Source organism: Stenella coeruleoalba (assembly GCF_951394435.1).
Source record: "Stenella coeruleoalba genome assembly, chromosome: 20".
NCBI classification, from domain to species: Eukaryota; Metazoa; Chordata; class Mammalia; order Artiodactyla; family Delphinidae; genus Stenella; species Stenella coeruleoalba.
The window spans coordinates 44,190,108-44,209,958 of record NC_137166.1 but is presented as its reverse complement, the minus strand read 5'-3'; the positions used below and the strand labels follow the sequence as shown (position 1 = coordinate 44,209,958).

The window sequence follows — 19,851 nt, the reverse complement described above, 5'->3', positions numbered from 1 at the left end:
TAAGATAAGAAAGAACAGCCAGTGTCTGGGTTTCTTCCCTACCTGGTTCAGTGTACCCTCTGGTCTTTCCTTATACTCTGGAATTGGAGTTTAGCTGTCTTTTAGTTTTATTGAGGATATATTTTCTTTTTTGTTTCTTCTTCATGTTTGCAGAGAGGAGAGGACACAGAGGTGTTTAATTCCACCATATTGAAACAGGAATTCCTCTTCTATATTTGATCCTGTGGATCACCCTTCCTGGAAATGTCTTCTTTTCTCTAAAGGATTCTGATTTCTCCTCAGTTCCTGTTTATTTTTTCTTATTCCTTTATGAACTGTGTTTTACATGACTCCTTTTCTCCAGCCCTTACTGAGCATTCCAAAATAGTTCTAAATTACATATAGACTCCTTTTTCCTTTATGTACCTTCATGATATAGATGTATTCATGCCTTCAAATCAGTATATAACTCCAGGCTTTAAATTAATCCTCTGTTTTTAAAGCCCCACTCTTACCCCTGCCTTTTAAGTACCTAAATCCTCCAAGTTTTGAGCTTTTCTAGTGTTTTGTTGTCAAATCACTTTGTTGTTGGACGTTTGCATCTTCATAGCTCAAAACTTGAATTTCTTAGCTAAGCTATCAGTTGACAGTTTTCTTACCCTTTTGCCTTCCAGTATTTTGTTGAAATGTCTTGTTTACCCTTATTTTTACTCCTATTTCCTTTGTTCTTATGGGTTTAAATCTTTGTTTTTTACTGTCATTTCAATGGAATTTTAAGAAGTGGGAGAAATAAACATATACATTCGATCTGTTTTGTTTAACCACAAGTGTTAATTTTATCCTCTAGTCATTTGACTTGCTATCCAGTCATTTATGTGTTTGCCCTTTCATCTTAATTATTCTATTCATTTTACTGATATCTGCATTGTATGTTTTTTAAATCAATCAGAGCAGCTTGGGCCTATTAATGGCAGTTTTCTCTCCATAATATTATCTATAGGAGTTAACTTCTCAAATCTTAGAAACTAGGGACATTTGCACTTTGGATTTCTTTCATATTGGGAGACTAGAGCCAATATCAAAGATCAACCCCACTTTGACAAATTTCTGAAATGTTATCAATAATGCAGTAGGAGAAAAATTCAAAAGTTATAATTTTTGGTCCTCCATTTTAGAAGTTTGGGAAGATGATGAACAGATCAAGGAGCAGCAGGAAACACTTGTGAGGAAAGTCACATCCATCTCCAAGAAAACTCTAATTAAGGAAAATGTCATTGAATGTAAAAAAGTTGCAAAAGTATTTCCTCTGGGCTCAGACATTGTTACTTCAAGACAAAACTTCTATGAATATGACTCATTTGATAAGGGTTTTGAACATAATTTAGACTTACTTAGTTATGAGAAAGGCTGTATAAGAGAGAAAAATTATGAGTGTAATAAGTATGGGAAACCATTTTACCATTGCGCATCACATGTTGTATCCCCCTTTAAGTGTAATCAGTGTGGACAAGACTTTAATCATAAATTTGACCTCATCAGACATGAGAGAATTCATGCTGGAGAGAAACTGTATGAATGTAAGGAATGTGGAAAAGCTTTCAGTAGGAAGGAAAATCTTATTACACATCAAAAAATTCATACTGGGGAAAAACCATATAAGTGTAATGAATGTGGAAAAGCTTTCATTCAAATGTCAAACCTTATTAGACACCAGAGAATTCATACTGGAGAAAAACCTTATGCATGTAAGGATTGTTGGAAGGCCTTCAGTCAGAAATCAAATCTCATTGAACATGAGAGAATTCATACTGGAGAAAAACCCTATGAATGTAAGGAATGTGGAAAAGCCTTTAGCCAGAAGCAAAATCTTATTGAGCATGAGAAAATTCATACTGGCGAGAAACCTTATGCATGTAATGAATGTGGTAGAGCTTTTTCTCGAATGTCATCTGTTAATCTGCATATGAGAAGTCACACAGGGGAGAAACCCTATAAATGTAATAAATGTGGAAAAGCCTTCTCTCAATGCTCAGTATTTATTATACATATGAGAAGTCATACAGGGGAGAAACCCTATGTATGCAGTGAATGTGGGAAAGCCTTCTCTCAAAGTTCATCCCTTACTGTACATATGAGAAATCATACAGCTGAGAAACCCTATGAATGTAATGAATGTGGAAAAGCCTTCAGCCGGAAAGAAAATCTCATTACACATCAAAAAATTCATACTGGAGAGAAACCTTATGAATGTAATGAATGTGGGAAAGCTTTTATTCAGATGTCAAACCTCATCCGACACCAGAGAATTCATACTGGTGAAAAACCCTATGCATGTACAGTATGTGGGAAAGCCTTTAGTCAGAAATCAAATCTCACTGAACATGAGAAAATTCATACTGGCGAGAAACCCTATCATTGTAATCAATGTGGAAAAGCTTTCAGTCAGAGACAAAATCTCCTTGAACATGAAAAAATTCATACTGGAGAGAAACCATTTAAATGTAATGAATGCGGTAAAGCCTTCTCTCGAATCTCATCCCTTACTCTTCACGTTAGAAGTCATACAGGGGAGAAACCGTATGAATGTAATAAATGTGGAAAAGCCTTCTCTCAATGCTCATTACTTATAATACATATGAGAATTCACACCGGTGAGAAACCTTTTGAATGTAATGAATGCGGGAAAGCATTCTCTCAAAGAGCATCCCTTTCTATACATAAGAGAGGTCATACAGGTGAGAAACGCCGAGTGTACTAAATGAATAAAGGCCTTCTCTTAAATTCAATCCATGCTTTACTTAACTTTAAAATATCTTGGCATAGTCTCAAAAAATGAAAAAGATCTTTATGAAAAAATTGTAAAGCTTTGTTGAAGGGCAAAAGACTTGAATAAATGGAGAGAAATACGATGGATGTAGATGGAAAAACCCAATATCATAAAATGTCTTTTCTCCCCAAATTAATCTATGGACCTAATATAGTTCCAAACATCTAACAAGAATTTTCTAGGGTCTTTACCAAATGATTCTAAAATCCATATGAAATAAAAGTCTATGGATTGCTGAGACAATATTGAATAAGAACAGAGAGGACACACCTTCTACCATATACTACATGTATTATGAAGTTATGGTCATATAATAGTGTGTGGTATTAGAACATTAATGGATAAGTAAAAAGGATTTACAGAATAGAATGTCTAGAAGTAAATGAATGAATATATGCAAACTTGTTATATATATATTAGACATGACATCGTGAATCAGTAGAAGAATGACGAGCTAGTCAATAAATACAGTTGGGAGTATTTGACTCTCCATATTGGGGAAAATAAAATTACATACAACCTTACAACGTATAAAGAAAAAGAATTCTAAAGAATTTGAACACTGAAATGTGAAAAGCCAAACTCTGAACTTCTTGAAAGGAAATAACAGGATATTGTCTATGACTTTGAGGCAGGGAAATATTTTTTAAAAGGACCCTGCCATTCCACTTCTGGATATACATCCTAAAGAAATTCATAAATATGAATAAAATATATATATATATATATCTGAATTGAAAACAACATATATATTGAAGGGATAATGGATGAATAAAATGTGACATATTCAAATAATGGAATGGTATACAGCAGTTAAAAGAAATGAGCTTGGTCTGTATTGTGTAACATGGTTGTTATCTAAAATAATGTTGAGTGAAAAAAAAAATCAAGATCCAGATGAAACATACCATATAATAACATTCATGTAAATTGGAGTGAAATCATTCACAAAGAATAGAATTGTTTTTATTATTGAAATATGTATGTAAAACTATTTTAAATGGATTAAAAAGGACACATACCAAATTATTGATAGTGTTGTCTCTGGCAGGAGATTAGGATTGAGGGTGTTGGTCAAAGGGGGCTTTTAGCTTTACTTGTAATTTTTATGCCTTAAAAAAAGATGAGTAGCATATAAAATAAATCTTAAAAGTTAATGATACACAATGGTGATATGGATGTCTTATCTTAATAGTGTTTTTGTACTTATTTCTCAGGATTTATGGGCTAGGGGAAGCCTATACCCAGAGAATAAAATGTTACAATGGATTCATATGCCCTATCAGGTGCTGAACTATTTTTTGAAAAATATTTCCAGAAAAGTAGTAATTAAAAGTGATAGTTCTGTTTACTATATAACATGAAATTAATGTGCTTTATCAATCCCATGATGCTTTCCCCCCCCACATTTTCACATTCTGAATTTAGAACTCAGTTTTCAACCAAGTATATCTTAGATTCAAGGAAGTATATAATTATTTATTAAAAATTTGAAAATCAGAGAGCAGTGTGACAAATCAAATGTGATTTTATTTACTATTTTAGGGCATCATCAAGGTCTAATGATACCTACTCTTTTAATGTGTCTTGCTGACGTCTTTTGAATTTTCTGGTCGATTTACGATCCCAGGATTTTTTTTTGATGGCAGGTGTCATTTACAGGCCTGCAATTATTTTGAATATTAAGTGACCATTAGCGCTGGGTTTAAAGCTGCTGTTGTGTGAAACGGCCAGAAGGCGGCAGCATTTCTCCTTACCAAATCTGGTTACTAGGGCAACAGAGCCATAATGGAAGTTGTGCTGTAAGTTATAAATTAGGACGGAAAGTGCCAGGAAAAGCCCCTTAAGATTATGTCTCATTACTTCTTGTTCGTTTTTTAATTTAATTTTTTATCACAGCCAAATCTGATTACAATGTTTTGTTTGTTCTAGGTGTGCAAGATGTGGTTCTTTACTATTTTAGGGCGTCATCAAGGTCTAATGATCCCTATTCTCTCAATGTGTCTTGCATTATTTGGCAACTGACTTGTTGGATTCATAGCTAATAAGTTAGTAATATGCTTAGAGTTATTGTGGAGAAAAAAAGATTTTCCTGAGAAATTAACTCTACAATATTAGTCTTGCACTGTAAGTTTCCATACAACCAGCATAGGCATTAATATCATTGTTAATTATTACAATATTTTGAAACAAGAAAGCCTTTTATAGGCCATTTTTAAATATTTATTTATTTATTTATTTACTTGGCTGCATCGGGTCTTAGTTGCGACACACAGGATCTTCATTGAGGCATGTGGGATCTTTTGTTGCAGTGAGCAGGCTCCAGAGCACATGGGCTCTCTAGTTGTGGCACGTGGGGTCTCTAGTTGTGGCACACAGGCTCTAGAGTGCGTGCTTAGTAGTTGCGGTGCACGCCTTGTGGGATCTTAGTTCCCCGACAAGGGATTGAACCGAACCCACGTCCCCTGCATTGGAAGGCAGATTCTTAACCACTGGACCACCAGTCCCAAGAAAGACTTTTATTTTCTTGAGGTGGCCATAAGCAATTATGTAAAATTGCTTCACTCTTCTACAACCCTTGTTTTATGTACCTATCTAGTTTTGGTTGGAAGCAGTGGTGGTCTAAGACCCTGAGCAGTAATAAGAGTTTCGCTCAAAGGATCTCATTCTCTGTAACAATACATGAATCACCCCTTCAGGTAATTTTTTTTTTTAATTATACCACCTCTACAATATTACTTGACATGCAGGAAACCATTAGTGCCTTTTTAAAAACATGATTAGGATTGGCGATGTCGTTCAAAAGGAATCTTTAGCTTTGAATGTTTGAATGTCAGCCACATTTATTTTAAAGCTGATTTCACAAAACTAAATCTTTCTCAAACTAAATTTATGAAGTACAAGCATGAGTAATGTCAATTTTACTTTTATTAGCTATTTCTGAAGACTGACAGTGACTTGTAATTAGCAGGTGCTGATTTTTATGAAATCCATTTACCAAAACTTAAGTATCTAAATGAGTGTTGTAATTTCATAATCTCTTCTTTCATAGATTTTGTGCTAAGTCCAATTTTGCCAGCACACTTTTTTGTAGACTTCTTTTTTTAAAAAAATAGTTTTCAAAGTTCATGTGTTATATACATAACAAGATCTGTATATTTTTAGTTGCAAAACTTTTTTTTTTGGTCTAAACTGTCATTTTTCACTCTGATTTTCTTCTTTTTAAAAATAATTAATTAATTAATTTTTATTTTTGGCTGCGTTGGGTCTTTGTTGCTGCGTGCCAGCTTTCTCTAGTTGGGGCAAGCAGGGGCTACTCTTCATTGCAGTGCACAGGCTTCTTATTGTGGTGGTTCTCTTGCTGCAGAGCATGGGCTCTAGGCGCACGGGCTTCAGTAGTTGTGGCACATGGGCTCAGTAGTTGTGGCTCGCAGGCTCTAGAGTACAGGCTCAGTAGTTGTGGCACACAGGCTTAGTTGCTCCACAGCATGTGGGATCTTCCTGGACCTGGGCTCGAACCTGTGTCCCCTGCATTGGCAGGTGCATTCTTAACCACTGTGCCACCAGGGAAGTCTCCTGATTTTCTCCTTCATGTTTTTTATTTTCATTTTTGTTTGTTCGTTTTTTGCTGCATCATGCAGCTTGTGAGATCTTAGTTCCCCGGCAGTGAAAGCACAGAGTCCTAACCACTGGACTGCCAGGGAATTCCCAATTCTTCATGTTTCTTTATTTGGCTCATATCTCATTTAAATCTTCTGCCCCTTTACATAGCTTTGGAGTCAACAGAAAATTGTAAAATTTCACCTGCAGTCCATAAGGACTACCTTAGGGGCCTCTTTTAGCCTCTCCCACTAAGAGTGGCTGTGCTTATTGGGTGAGATAAAGTGCCTGAGAGTAAACCTGAATCTCAAGTCTAGGAAGGCTGTTCTGCTGACTATATGTCAACAAGAAAGTGATCTGGTCTCTAAGTTTTTCCGTGTCCTAAGGAATAGAAATAAGGTCTAAGTGACTGAGATAACATCTGAAAAAAAATCATTAATCAAATTATGATAAATCCCTCTCCACTTGGACGCATGTGAACTGCTGCCTGGAGAATTTCCATTCTAGGTTTCAGACTTGATTTGAAGTTTGCTGATATGAAAGATGAGGAAAAGAGAGATAAAGGATAGCTCTTACATTTTTGTGGAGAGCAACAGCTGGATGGTCACCATTTGCTAAAAATGCAGCAGACTAGGGAGAAACATTTTGGGGTAAAGATTGGAGGATGGAATCGAGTTCTATTGTGGACATTCTTTTACCTTGTATCTGCCAGAAGCAGACCTTAAGATGAGGATTCCTATGCAAGTGGTTTATTAAGGAAGTTCTCCCAGTAAGAATGGTAAGGGCATGAAGAAGCAGGACAGTAAAGTGGAAGTTAAGGGTGTGATCTCAGCTGTAGTCCTGCCATGGGTCGTTTCAGCCCAATCACTAAGGAAACTCTAGAATGTAAGTTATGCCTTAGACTTGTCAAGATTCCCCCCTCATTGTACTGCCAGCTGCTGAGGATCTTGACTGCTGACAACTCACAACTAAATTCTTCTATAGGAGTTGCTCTTGCACAAAGAGAGCTGGGTCGTGCACGGTTAACACTGCCTCCCCAAGGGCAATTTACAGCAAGTCCAAAGAGTCAATCCAGTCCTAGAGCTCCCCAACAGATTGCAACCCTATCACAGATCAACTTAACCTTCCACCCAATCTGCTTCCTCTCAGATTCTGTTTCCCAGGCAACCTGACTTAAGATAGGCAGACATTTTACAACAGCAAGTCTCAAACTGAAATAAAAATTTTAAATTCATTTAAAAATGAATAAACTCATCACATGTTAACATGATAACATTTTATGAATAGTAATTATTTTCCAAAACAAAAATAATGAGAGTGGCATTATTATATAATTTTTAGATACCTTTAATAATTTAATGGAAAACAGCTGGTTTCTCCTATCTGCCTTCATTCTGTAGCAATGTCACATGTTATATAGACTGGGAGACTCTACACTCATGAGAGAATGAAAGTGAAAAAGGAAAATAAAGTCTTGGAATTACTATGGAAATATTTTGACCTAAGGGACCCCTAGGGATTCTCCAACCACTCTTTAAGAACTGCTGTTTTGACATCTGCCCTGGTTTCTTCAAAAACTCCTTGTTAATGAACTAAAAAGTTGTGAAGGGAGGGGAACTGAGGAGAGGTGTTGGCATGCTATTTAAATATATAAGTGGTCCTAGATAGAGGATTTGAGAAACAAGAATAGTGGGCAAAGAAAATGTTAAAATGTGAATAAATAGAACAAATATTGACAGTGGAACAGAATAGCAGAATTGACTTATGGCATTAAAAACGACAGTGAAATTACTGGAAAACACTGGCATATGATTCACAGGATTGGTGTGGGTTTGATTTAAAGTATTTTAGGTCCCTTTATTGTTAAAGCTAATGTTTTGAGATACAGATTTAGAATGTAAGAGACCTCAAATAACAGTGCCTTAAAATAAAATTAAAAACTGATTTTTTTTATCCTTACTTCAGTAGTCTGAAGTTAGGTAGTACAGAACTGGTACGACTTCTCTTCCTTGTTTTCCAACACTCCTAGGGTGGTGACCTTATTCACACAGCCCAAGATGGCACACTGTCATATTCACATCCCAAGGAACCAAGTGGAAAAGGGAGCAGAGAGGCACATCAGTTTACTCTAAGGACAGGTATCTAAAGTTGGAGACATTACTTTCCTTCACATTTTACTGGCTAGCACTTAGTAACAAGAACAGAAATAGCTGCAGAGCCAGCTGGGAAATTACAAAGACATAACATCCAGCACTGATGATTATGCAAGTAAGTGAATGGTAATGATGTGAAATATATGACTCTTTTGGAAATTAAAGTTTTCATACTGATTAAAAAATTCAGGATTTCTGGTTTCAGCTCTGACATTTAAGGAGCTTGGAAGTCATTGCTCCCATCCTTACAACAAGGAAGAAAAAAACCTGAACAAACTGAAAGTCAATGACTTCCCCCCGCTTCTGAACTCTGGGAACCAACAATTATTACTATTATTTTTTTAAGATTTTTTTTTTTTTTTTTTGTGGTACGCGGGCCTCTCACTGTTGTGGCCTCTCCCGTTTTGGAGTACAGGCTCCGGACGCGCAGGCTCAGTGGCCATGGGTCACGGGCCCAGCCGCTCCGTGGCATGTGGGATCTTCCTGGACCAGGGCATGAACCCGTGTCCCCTGCATTGGCAGGTGGACTCTCAACCACTGCGCCACCAGGGAAGCCCTAAAGATTTTTTTTAAGGGAAGTTTTCAGTTAACAGGAAAACTGAGGGGAAGGTACAGTGACTTCCCATATGCCCCCTGCCCCCACACATGCCTAGCCACCCCATTACTAACATCCCCCACCAGAGTGGTACATTTGTTACATTTGATGGACCTACTTTGACACATCATAATCACCCAAAGTTCATAGTTAACATCAGGGTTCACTCTTGGTGGTGTACATTCTATGGGTTTGGACAAATGTATCCACATATATCCACCATTATAGTATCATACAGAATATTTTCACTGCCCTTAAAATCCTTTCTGCTATTCATTCCTCCCTCACCCCAACCCTTGGCAACCACTGATCTTTTTGTCTGCATAGTCTTGCCTTTTTCATATAGTTGGAATCATATAGTATGTAGCCTTTTCAGATTGGTTTCTTTTACTTAATAATATGCATTTAAAGTTCCTCCATGTCTTTTCATGGCTTAATAGCTTATTTCTTTTCAGCACTGAATTGTCCGGATATGCCACAGTTTATTCATTCACCTGCTGAAGGACATCTTGGTTGCTTCCAGGCTTAGGCATGTATGGATAAAGCTGCTGTAAACATCCGTGTGCAGGTTTTTGTGCAGACAGAAGTGTTCATCTCTTTTGGGTAAATATCAATACCAAGGAGTGTGATTGCTGGAATATTTGATTAGAGTATGTTTAGTTTTATAAGAAACTGCCAAACTCTCCTCCAAAGTGGCTGTATTGGCTTCCCTGGTGGCACAGTGGTTAAGAATCCTCCTGCCAATTCAGGGGACACGGGTTCAATCCCTGGTCCAGGAAGATCCCACATGACATGGAGCAACTAAGCCCGTGTGCCACAACTACTGAGCCTGTGCCCTAGAGCCTGCGAGCCACAACTACCGAAGCCCATACACCTAGAGCCCGTGCTTTGCAACAGGAGAAGCCACTGCAGTGAGAGGCCCAAGCACTGCAACAAAGAGTAGCCCCTGCTCACTGCAACTAGAGAAAGCCTGTGCACAGCAACACAGCCAAAAATAAATAAATAAATAAATTCATTAAAAAAAAAAGTGGCTGTATCATTTTGCATCCCAACAATGAATGAGAGTTCCTGTTGCTCCACATCCTTGTCAGCATTTGGTGTTGTCAACTTTCCAAATTTTGGCCATTCTAATAGGTATGTATAGTTGGTATCTCATGGTTGTTTTAATATTAATTTCCCTGCTGACATATGATATGGAGAATTTTTTTAATTTTATTGAAGTATAGTTGATTTACAGTGTTGTGTTCATTTCTACTATACAGCAAAGTGACTCAGTTATATATATATATATTGCTTTTCATATTCTTTTCCATTACAGTTTGTCACAGGATGTTGAATATAGTTGTCTGTGCTATACAGTAGGACCTTGTTGTTTATCCATTCTATATATAATAGTTTGCCTCTGCTAATCCCAAACTCCCATTCCTTCCTTCCCCTACCTCTCCTCCCCCTTGGCAACCACAAGTCTGTTCTCTATATCTGTGAGTCTGTTTTTGTTTTGTAGATGTCGATTTGAATCATATTTTAGATTCCACATATAAGTGATATCATATGGTATTTGTCTTTCTCTTTCTGACTTACTTCATAAAAACAATGACTTTTCTTAAACCCATCAGAGAATTGAGGTCACAGGGGAAACCACCACTCTGAATTGTGGAGAGATGGAAAATTATAGATAACAACCAAAATCAGCTTACCCGGAGCAAAAGCCACAGGAGCCACAAACTGTTAAGAACACTTAAATGATAGTTTTGATGAATTGCTGAAGGGTGAGTGTGGATTAGCTTGAGTGTGAGAAGCTCTGGTGGCCCAGCCTTAGGGAACCCCCACACTTTCATGTGTTTTATCTCTTGAGAACCCACCAGGTTCTCAAGGTAAAGATCTAAGAAACACCCTCCCCTCATTTTTGGGACTAGGAAAGGGCAGCCTTTTTGAAATACACTTAGAGTGTTCTACATAATAAATTCCTGCTCTCCTAGGCAAATGGTGTTACCAGAGCCCTATCTCCTGGAGGGAAGGGCAGCTAGCCAGTGCCAGCCCCCTTTAACCTTCCTGTCTCACTGAAACGGAGAAGGGAAAAAAAGGCTGAAAAATACTTCCAAAATATTATAAGAGTATAGAATGCTTCCCCTCCCCCACACCTTAGCACCACATTGATAGGGCTCCTGTATAATAACAGTAGATTGCAATGGAAAGAGCCACAGGATACAGACTTGATTTAAGAAGGAGATCTTAGGGAAACCCAAAGACAACAGAGGAGGAAGAAACGATGACACCAGAGAAAACTGAAGCCTCTATCACTTACAGCTGTAGCAAACATTAAACATGGTCCAGCTACTGGCCAGATTTACATAAAATCTCACACTAAGGTATATTACTTCCCTTTATATTACCCAATACATCATATCCAGTTTTCAACAAACAATTACAAGCTATGCTAAAAGGCAAGAAAAAACTGAAGTGATGATGCAAGCATTAGAACCAGGCTCAGATATGACACAGGTTTTGGAATTATCAGGTAGGAAATTCAAAATAACTGTGATTAATATGCTAAAGGACTCTAAGGGAAAATGTAGGCACTATGCAAGACAGTTGGGTAGTGTAAGAAAAGAGATGAAAACTCTAAGAAAAGATCAAAAGAGAATGCTAGAAATCAAAAAATGCCTTTGATAAGTTCATCAGTAGAATGAATATGGTCAAAGAATCAATGAGCTTGGAGCTATGTCAGTAGAAATTTGCCAAACTGAAATGTAAAGAGAAAAAACTGGTTTAAAAACAACTCCAAAACAAAACAAAACAAAACGCCAGAACAAAATATCCAAGAACTTTGGGTAAATAACAAAAGTGTTACATACATGTAATTAAGATGCCAGAAGGAGGAGAAAAAGATAAAGGAGAAATACTTGAAATAATAATGGAGGAGAGTTTTCCAAAATTAATAACACAAAATGACAGATCCAGGAGGCTCAGGAAACACCAAGCAGGTGAAATACCAAGAAATCTACACATATGTACAGTTGATCCTTGAACAATGCAGGGATTAGGGGTGCTGACCCTCAGAACAGTCAAAAATCCACATACTGCTATCTCTGTCTCAAAAACAAAGGAATTGATAAATGACTCACCCAAGGACAGGAGGCTGAAACAGTTTGGATAGAATCAGGACTCAAACCCTAGTTCTTTTGATCCTACGTATTGTGATTTCTAATTGAACACAAACCTCTCCCCACACATAAAGATCTGTAAAATGAAAATATACGTACTGTATTTATTGAAAGTAATCCATGTATAAGTGTACCCGCGCAGTTCAAACCCGTGTTTTTCAAGCAGCAACTGTATATCATATTGAAACTGGAGAAAACCAAAGACAAAGAGAAAAATCTTGAAAGAAGCTAGGTTTTGTGGTGGGGGGAACACCTGAAGTCTGGAGAACAAGGATAAGAATTACATTGGGCTTCTCTCTAGAAACCATGTAAGCATGAAGAGAATGGAGTGAAATATGTAAAGTGTTGGGGAAAAAACCCCTAGCATTCTATAAAGCTATAGTAAATGGTATGGTAAAAGCTATAGTAAAATGGTATGGTGCTGGCACAAAAACAGACACATAGATAAATGGAACAAAATAGAGAGCCCAGAAGTAAACCCACACATATCTGGTCAATTAATCTATGACATAGGAGGCAAGAGTATACAATGAAGAGACAGCCTCTTCCATAAGTGATGTTGGGAAAACTGGACAGCTACATGTAAAAGGATGAAATTAGAACATTTTCTCACACCATATACAAAAATAAACTCAAAATTAATCAAAGACCTACTGTAAGACCTGAAATCATAATACTCCTAGAAAAAAACATAGTACACTCTTTACAGGTCTTAGCAATTTTTTTTTTTTTGGATCTGTCTCCTTAGGCAAGGGAAACAAGAGCAAAAATAAATCAAACTTAAAAGCTTTTGCACAGCTAATGAAACCATCAACAAAACGAAAAAAGCAACTTACTGAATGGGAGAAGATATTTGCAAATGATATGTCTGATAAGAGGTTAATATCCAAAATATATTAGGAACTCATACAGCTCAGTAGCAAAAACAAACAAACAACCTGATTTAATAATGGCCAAAGGACCTGAATAGGCATTTTTCCAAGAAGACATATGGATGACCAACAGACACATGAAAAGATGTGCAACATTACTAATCATCAAGGAAATGCAAGTCAAAACCATTGTGAGATATTACTTCACACCTGTCAGAATGGCAACTGTCAAAAAGACAAGAAATAAAAAGTGTTGGCGGGGATGTGGAGAAGAGGGAACACTAGTACATTATTAGTGGGAGTGTAAATTGGTATAGCCACTATGGAAAACAGTATGGAGGTTCCTCAAAACATTAAAAATAGAACTACAATATGATCCAGCAATTCCACTCCTAGTTATATATCCAAAGAAAATGAAAACACTGATTCAAAGATACATGCATTCCGATATTCACTGCAGCATTATTTACAACAGAACAAGGAAAATTATCAGGGGAAAAGAGGGCATCAAATAATCATAAAGAGATCAATTGCTCAAGAAGTCATAATAATCATTAAAGTGTATAGACCTAAGAGCAGAGCATCAAAATGCATGAGGCAAAAACTGATTGAACTATATTCATAATAGCCAAAAGGTAGAAATAATGAAAATGTCCACTACCAGATGAATGGATAAACAAAATATGCAGGGGCTTCTCTGGTGGGGCAGTGGTTGAGAATCCGCCTGCCAATGCAGGGGATACGGGTTCAATTCCTGGTCTGGGAAGATCCCACATGCCCTGGAGGTACTAACCCCGTGTGCCACAACTACTGAGCCTGTGCTCTAGAGCCCATGAGCCACAACTACTGAGCCTGCATGCCACAACTACTGAAGCCTGCATGCCTAGAACCCGTGATCCACAACGAGAGAAGCCACTGCAATGAGAAACCCACACACCACAACAAAGAATAGCCCCCGCTCGCCGCAACTAGAGAAAGCCCGCGCGCAGCAACAAAGACCCAACACACTGCAAAACAAATAAAATAAATAAGCTTTTTTTTAAATGCTGTATCCATTTAACAGAATATTATTTGGCCATAAAAAGGAATGAAGTACTGATACATGTTACAGTATAGATGAACCTCAAAAACATTATGCTACATGAAAGAAGCCAGAAGCAAAAGACCACATATTATATGATTATTCCATTTATGTGAATTATACAGAATAGGCAAATCCATAGAAACAGAAAGCAGATTAATGGTTTCCAGGGACACTGGGGAACGAGGGATTGGGGAGTGACTTGTTAATGGGCATGGGGTTTCCATTTGGGTTGATGAAAATTTTCTGGAATTAGTGGTGACAATTGCACACCGCTGTTAATGCACTAAATGCCACTGAATTGTACACTTTTTAAATGGATAAAATGTGAATTTTATCATCATATAAATGACTGATAGAACCGTAAGGAGACTACTACACCCCACTTTCAGTAATTGATAAGTCCATGAGGCAGAAAATCAGTAAGGACATAGTTGAACTGAATAGCAGCATTGATCAGCTGAATTTAATTGATGCTTATAGACTGTTTCATCCAAAAACAGCTGAGTACACATTCTTCTCAACTCAGTTCAAACATTCACCAAAATAGACCACATTCTGGCCATAAAACACACCTAACACATTTTGAAGACTAGAAATCATATAAAGTATGGCCTCAGGCCACAATGAGAAATAAACTAGAAATCAGTAATAAAAAGCTGAAAAAAATCACAAAATGTTTGGAGATTAAACAACAGATTTATAAATAACACATGGGTTAAACAATTATCAAGAGAAATTCAAATATGTTTTCAACCAAATGAAAATACAATTTATCAAAATTGTGGAGTGCAGTCAAATGAGTACTTGGAGAGAAATTATAGCCTTGAAGTACTATATTAGAAAAGAAGAAATATCTAAAATCAATAACTTAAGCTCCCACCTTAGCAAATGAGATAAAGAGGAGCAATTTAAACCTAAATCAAGCAGAAAGAAAGCAATAATAAAAACTAGAAATCATTGAAATTGAAAACAGGAAATTAATGGAGAAAATCAGTGGAAACAAAAGCTAATTCTTTGAAAAGATAATAAATTGATAAAACCCTAATGAGTCTAACCAAGAAAAAAGATGACAAAACTATAAATCTCTTAGAAGAAAAAGTTAGGGGACAACTGACATTGGATTGGTAATGATTTCTTGGCTATGACACCAAAAGCACAGACAATGAAAGAAAAAGTAGATATATTGGACTTAATCAAAATAAAAAACTGTGCATAAAAGTATACTATCAAGAGAGCAAAAAGACAACTCACAGAATGGGACAAAAATCATATTTCTAATAAGTGATTAACATCCAGAATATATCAAGAATTCCTAACAACAAATAACAATCAAGTTCAAAAATTGGCAAGTGCCTTTTATAGACATTTTTCCAGTGAAGATACACAGATGGCTAACAAGCACATGAAAAGATACTCAACTTCAATTGTCATTATGAAAATGAAAAATCAAGACCATAATGAGATATGACGCCACACCCATTAGGATGACTATTATTTTAAAAATGGAAAATAATAAGCTTTGGCAAGGATGTGAAGAAATTGGAACCCTTGTGAATTGTTGGTGGGAAAGTAAAATAGTGCAACTGCTGAGGAAAACTGTTTGGCATTTCTTCAAAAAAGTTAAACTTAGAGGGCTTCCCTGGTGGCGCAGTGGTTGAGAGTCCGCCTGCCAATGCAGGGGACACGGATTCGTGCCCCGGTCCGGGAAGATCCCACATGCCGCAGAGCGGCTGGGCCCGTGAGCCATGGCCGCTGAGCCTGCGCGTCCGGAGCCTGTGCTCTGCAACGGGAGAGGCCACAACAGTGAGAGGCCCACGTACCGCAAAAAAAAAAAAAAAAAAAAAAAAGTTAAACTTAGAATTACCATATGATTCTGTATTTCCACACCTAAGTACATATCCAAAAGAATTGAAAGCAGGAATTCAAATTGATATTTGTAAACCAATGTTCATAACAGCATATTGACAATAGCCCCAAAATGGCCATCAGTGGACGAATGGGTAACCAAAATGTGGTATATATATACAATAGAATATTATTCAGCCATGCAAAAGAATGAAATTCTGATATACACTACAATATAGATGTAACTTGAAGACAGTGGTGACTTTTGTCCTGAAAAACAGTTACCTTGGCTGGATTATTTTTTAATAAGAATCTTGATAGATGGAATTTTTTTGATATTTATTTTATTTATTTGGTTGCACTGGGTCTTAGTTGCAGCAGGTGGGCTTCTTAGTTGTGGCTCACTGGCTCCTTAGTTGCAGCTCACCAGCTTCTTAGTTGTGGCAGTCAGGCCCCTTAGTTGTGGCTCATGGGCTCCTTAGTTGTGGCATGCAAACTCTCAGTTTGGGCATGCATGTGGAATCTAGTTCCCTGACCAGGGATCGAACCCAGGCCCCTTGCATTGGGAGCATGGAGTCTTAACCACTGCACCACCAGGGAATCCCTTGGCTGGATTTAAAATACAATCTGTCTCCCCTGAATAAGCAGTAACTGAAATATCTGCTCCATTTTTCCAGTCTTCTAGTTGTTGATTTCCCTAGGCTCTTTGAAGTTTCCTTTTACTTGTAAGTTTCAGGCATCAGTCAAAGATTTGGGCAGAATTTGTATGTAGATCTTGAGTCTCTTTCTCTGTAGCTCCCTCCTTACTGGAATTTAACTATTCATTATTAAACCATTTCATGAAACTTCAAACGTCATCCTCCAACTTCTCAAGCCAGTATGATTGTGGCTTTCTACTTGTGTTCAGCTACCTCGTGCCACAGAGGCTGTAAAGTGCTCTTAGGTGATAATCTATATAAATGTTAATGTGTCACAGTGCACTTTTTGTTTTTCAAGGTTCAACTCCCCTTCAATTTTTGCCTACTTTTATTTGTTCCCCAATGCCTTCACATTGTGTGTGTGTGTGTGTGTGTGTGTGTGTGTGTAAAAACATAGTCCAGAGTTTATAGTTATTATCTTTGTGTGGATTAGTCTGAAATAAGCAAGTCTGCCACTACTGAAAGTGGAACTAGACAATGACATTTGAGCAAAGAACTGAAGGAGGTGTGGGAATGAGTCATGGAAAATTTTGAATAAAGAACATTTAGCTTTAGGGAACAGAAATTTCAAAGACCCTGCAGAGAGCATACGTGATATGTTCAAGGAATGGTAAGAAGCAGGACATTATGGTCAGAGAAAAGAGAGGTAAGAAGGGACTAGTAAGTGATGAAGTTTAGAAAGAGATTGAAGGCCAGATTAAGTTGTGTCTTGAAGATGAGTCTAGGAAGGGATTGGCTTTTGTTTTGTAAGGAGTGGGAAACCATTGGAAGGCCATAAGTAGAGGACTAACACAATATGACTTATGTTTTAAAGGGATTGTCTTATAGGACCTATTAATATTAGAGGGCAGAGGAGCTAATGTAGAACCAGAGATACAAATTGAGAGGCTCAAGGTAATAAGGGCTTGGATCTGCATGATAATGGTTGATGTATTGAGAAGTAGTCAGTTTTTTGAGGTATTTTCAAGGTAGAGCTATAAAGATTGGCTGATAGATTTGGTGTGGCTCATTAGAGAAAGAGAAAAATCAAGATGATGCCCAGATTTTTGGCCTGATCAACTTAAAAGATGCAATTTCTATCTGTTGACATGGAAAAGCTACAGGACAAGCTTGTTTGAGGGTCTGGATGGACAGGTTGTTAGGGAGAGGCCTAGATTTCCAAGCACAGAAGTCTACTAGACAACTAGATATGTGGATCTGGAATCCAGGAGGGACGTCTGACTAGAGATATACTTTCATGGGTTGTTAGAACATTAATTGTGTTTAAAGCTATGAGACTGGATGACAAGAGATCTAAGGACTGATCTTTGGGGGGAACTCTATCATTTAGAGGGCAGAGAAACGAAAAGCAAGCAGCATAGGAGATAAGAAAGTGGAGCCAGGGAGTTAGAACAAAAACCTAGGGAAGAAAATGTACTGGGAGCAAAGTGAAGAAAGAGTTTTTAAAAGGAGGGAATGATGAACTTTATCAAATTTTGCTAATTGGCCAAGTAAAAAGAAGACTGAGGGAAAAAAAAAAAAGACTGAGGGACTTCCCTGGTGGTGCAGTGGTTAAGACTCTGCGCTCCCAATGCAGGGGGCCCGGATTCGATCCCTGGTCAGGGAACTAGATCCCACACTCATGCTGCAACTAAGAGTTCACATGCCACAACTAAGGAGCCCTCAAGCTACAACTAAAGGAGCCCGCCTGCCTCAACTAAGACCTTGTGCAACCAAATAAATAAATAAATATTTTTTAAAAAGAAGAAGATGGGATACTGACCACTGAATTCTTTAGCAACAGTAAAGTTATTGGTGACCATGACAAGATTAGTTTCAGTAAAGTGGTGGTAAGTAAAACTCTGAAAGTAGTTAGAATATGTAGTTAAAATGACTATAGTGATGGGAGATTTTACAGTCTCTCTAATTGACTGATCAAGCAGACAAAATGTTTTTAGGCTTATAGATAATCTAAGCAGCACACTTAACAAATTTGACCTGCTGGACGTATCTAGAGCATGCATCTGACAACTTCAGAATATACATTCTTTCCAAGCAAACATGGAACATTTGTAGAAGTTGACCATAAAGAAACTATCAAGCAAATATCAGTAGATTAATATCTTAAGCTGCAATCTCATCACAATGCAGTTAAACCAGATATCAGTTACAAAAAGCCTGGAATCTTTCAGTATATCAGAAAGCAAGAAAGTTATCAGATTACTGGGGTCATTTCAAAGGACACAGGAGCCAACTTGAAGGGACTCTCACTGGCCAAAGATGATTTTAACAAGGAAAAGATTAATGACTACAGAGGACTGAAATATAACAATTTGTGAAAATCCATAGGATCAAATTATGCTGGAAAAATAGCAAGAAATCAAAACTTATTTTTCACCAGTGGCTGGTGCACCAACTCCTTATATTGAAAATGTGATAATTAAAGAGTTCTCTGTATGAACTGTATTTCGTAGTACACAAATAGTCCTAATAGTGATTGCAAATAGCTAAGTAGGTTAAAAAGAAAAATCTGTACAGAGTAATTCTAGTTAATAAGTCTAATAAGTATGCTAGAAAAAAAGTATGCTAGAATTTAAAAAATCAACATTTTATAACCTTAAATGATTCAAGCAATCATCATCAATCTATGCTAAAACCCTAAATAAATGGTTGATTGAGAAGTGGATATTTTTAGGATTCCAAAGTGTCACCCTATGTAAAAGGCAACTTAACTTTAAAGTGGAAAGATCACTGGTCAAACTCAGACTCAAAGTAGGACAAGTAAATACTAGGATTGGTGTTATACAATACAAAGACAGGGCCAGTAATGTTTCATTGGAATCTAATTGAACATTTAACTTATAATTTACATAAAGAGTAGAGGAAAATTAAGTAATGCCAAAAAGAAGCAATCAGGCAAATCCCAAATGTTGCATATTCTGTTGGACAATTGATCTATTCAGTTTCAGTAAGTCAATGGCATGAAAACAAAGGAACATTCTAGATTAAAAGAGACTTGAACCTCAAAATTCAGACAATTTAAATCCAATAAAAG

At 37.1% G+C, this 19,851-nt stretch overlaps 1 protein-coding gene across 4 annotated transcripts in view; it reads left to right on the top strand.

Annotated features, from left to right (window-relative positions):
* Positions 1–10,172, top strand: part of ZNF568 (zinc finger protein 568) — a 45,306-nt gene extending 35,134 nt beyond the window's left edge. For 3 of the 4 annotated variants that reach the window (XM_079906287.1, XM_079906284.1, XM_079906286.1), the window contains 3 exons: positions 1,155–4,092; positions 8,436–8,544; positions 9,610–10,172. In XM_079906287.1, coding sequence (XP_079762413.1) covers positions 1,155–2,737 — 1,583 coding nt within the window. In that variant the 3' untranslated portion in view covers positions 2,738–4,092; positions 8,436–8,544; positions 9,610–10,172. Of the gene's footprint in view, positions 1–1,154; positions 4,093–4,738; positions 5,073–8,435; positions 8,545–9,609 lie in introns of those variants that run through there. The other variant, XM_079906285.1, reaches the window with a different exon arrangement.
* Positions 10,173–19,851: the final 9,679 nt, after the last annotated feature.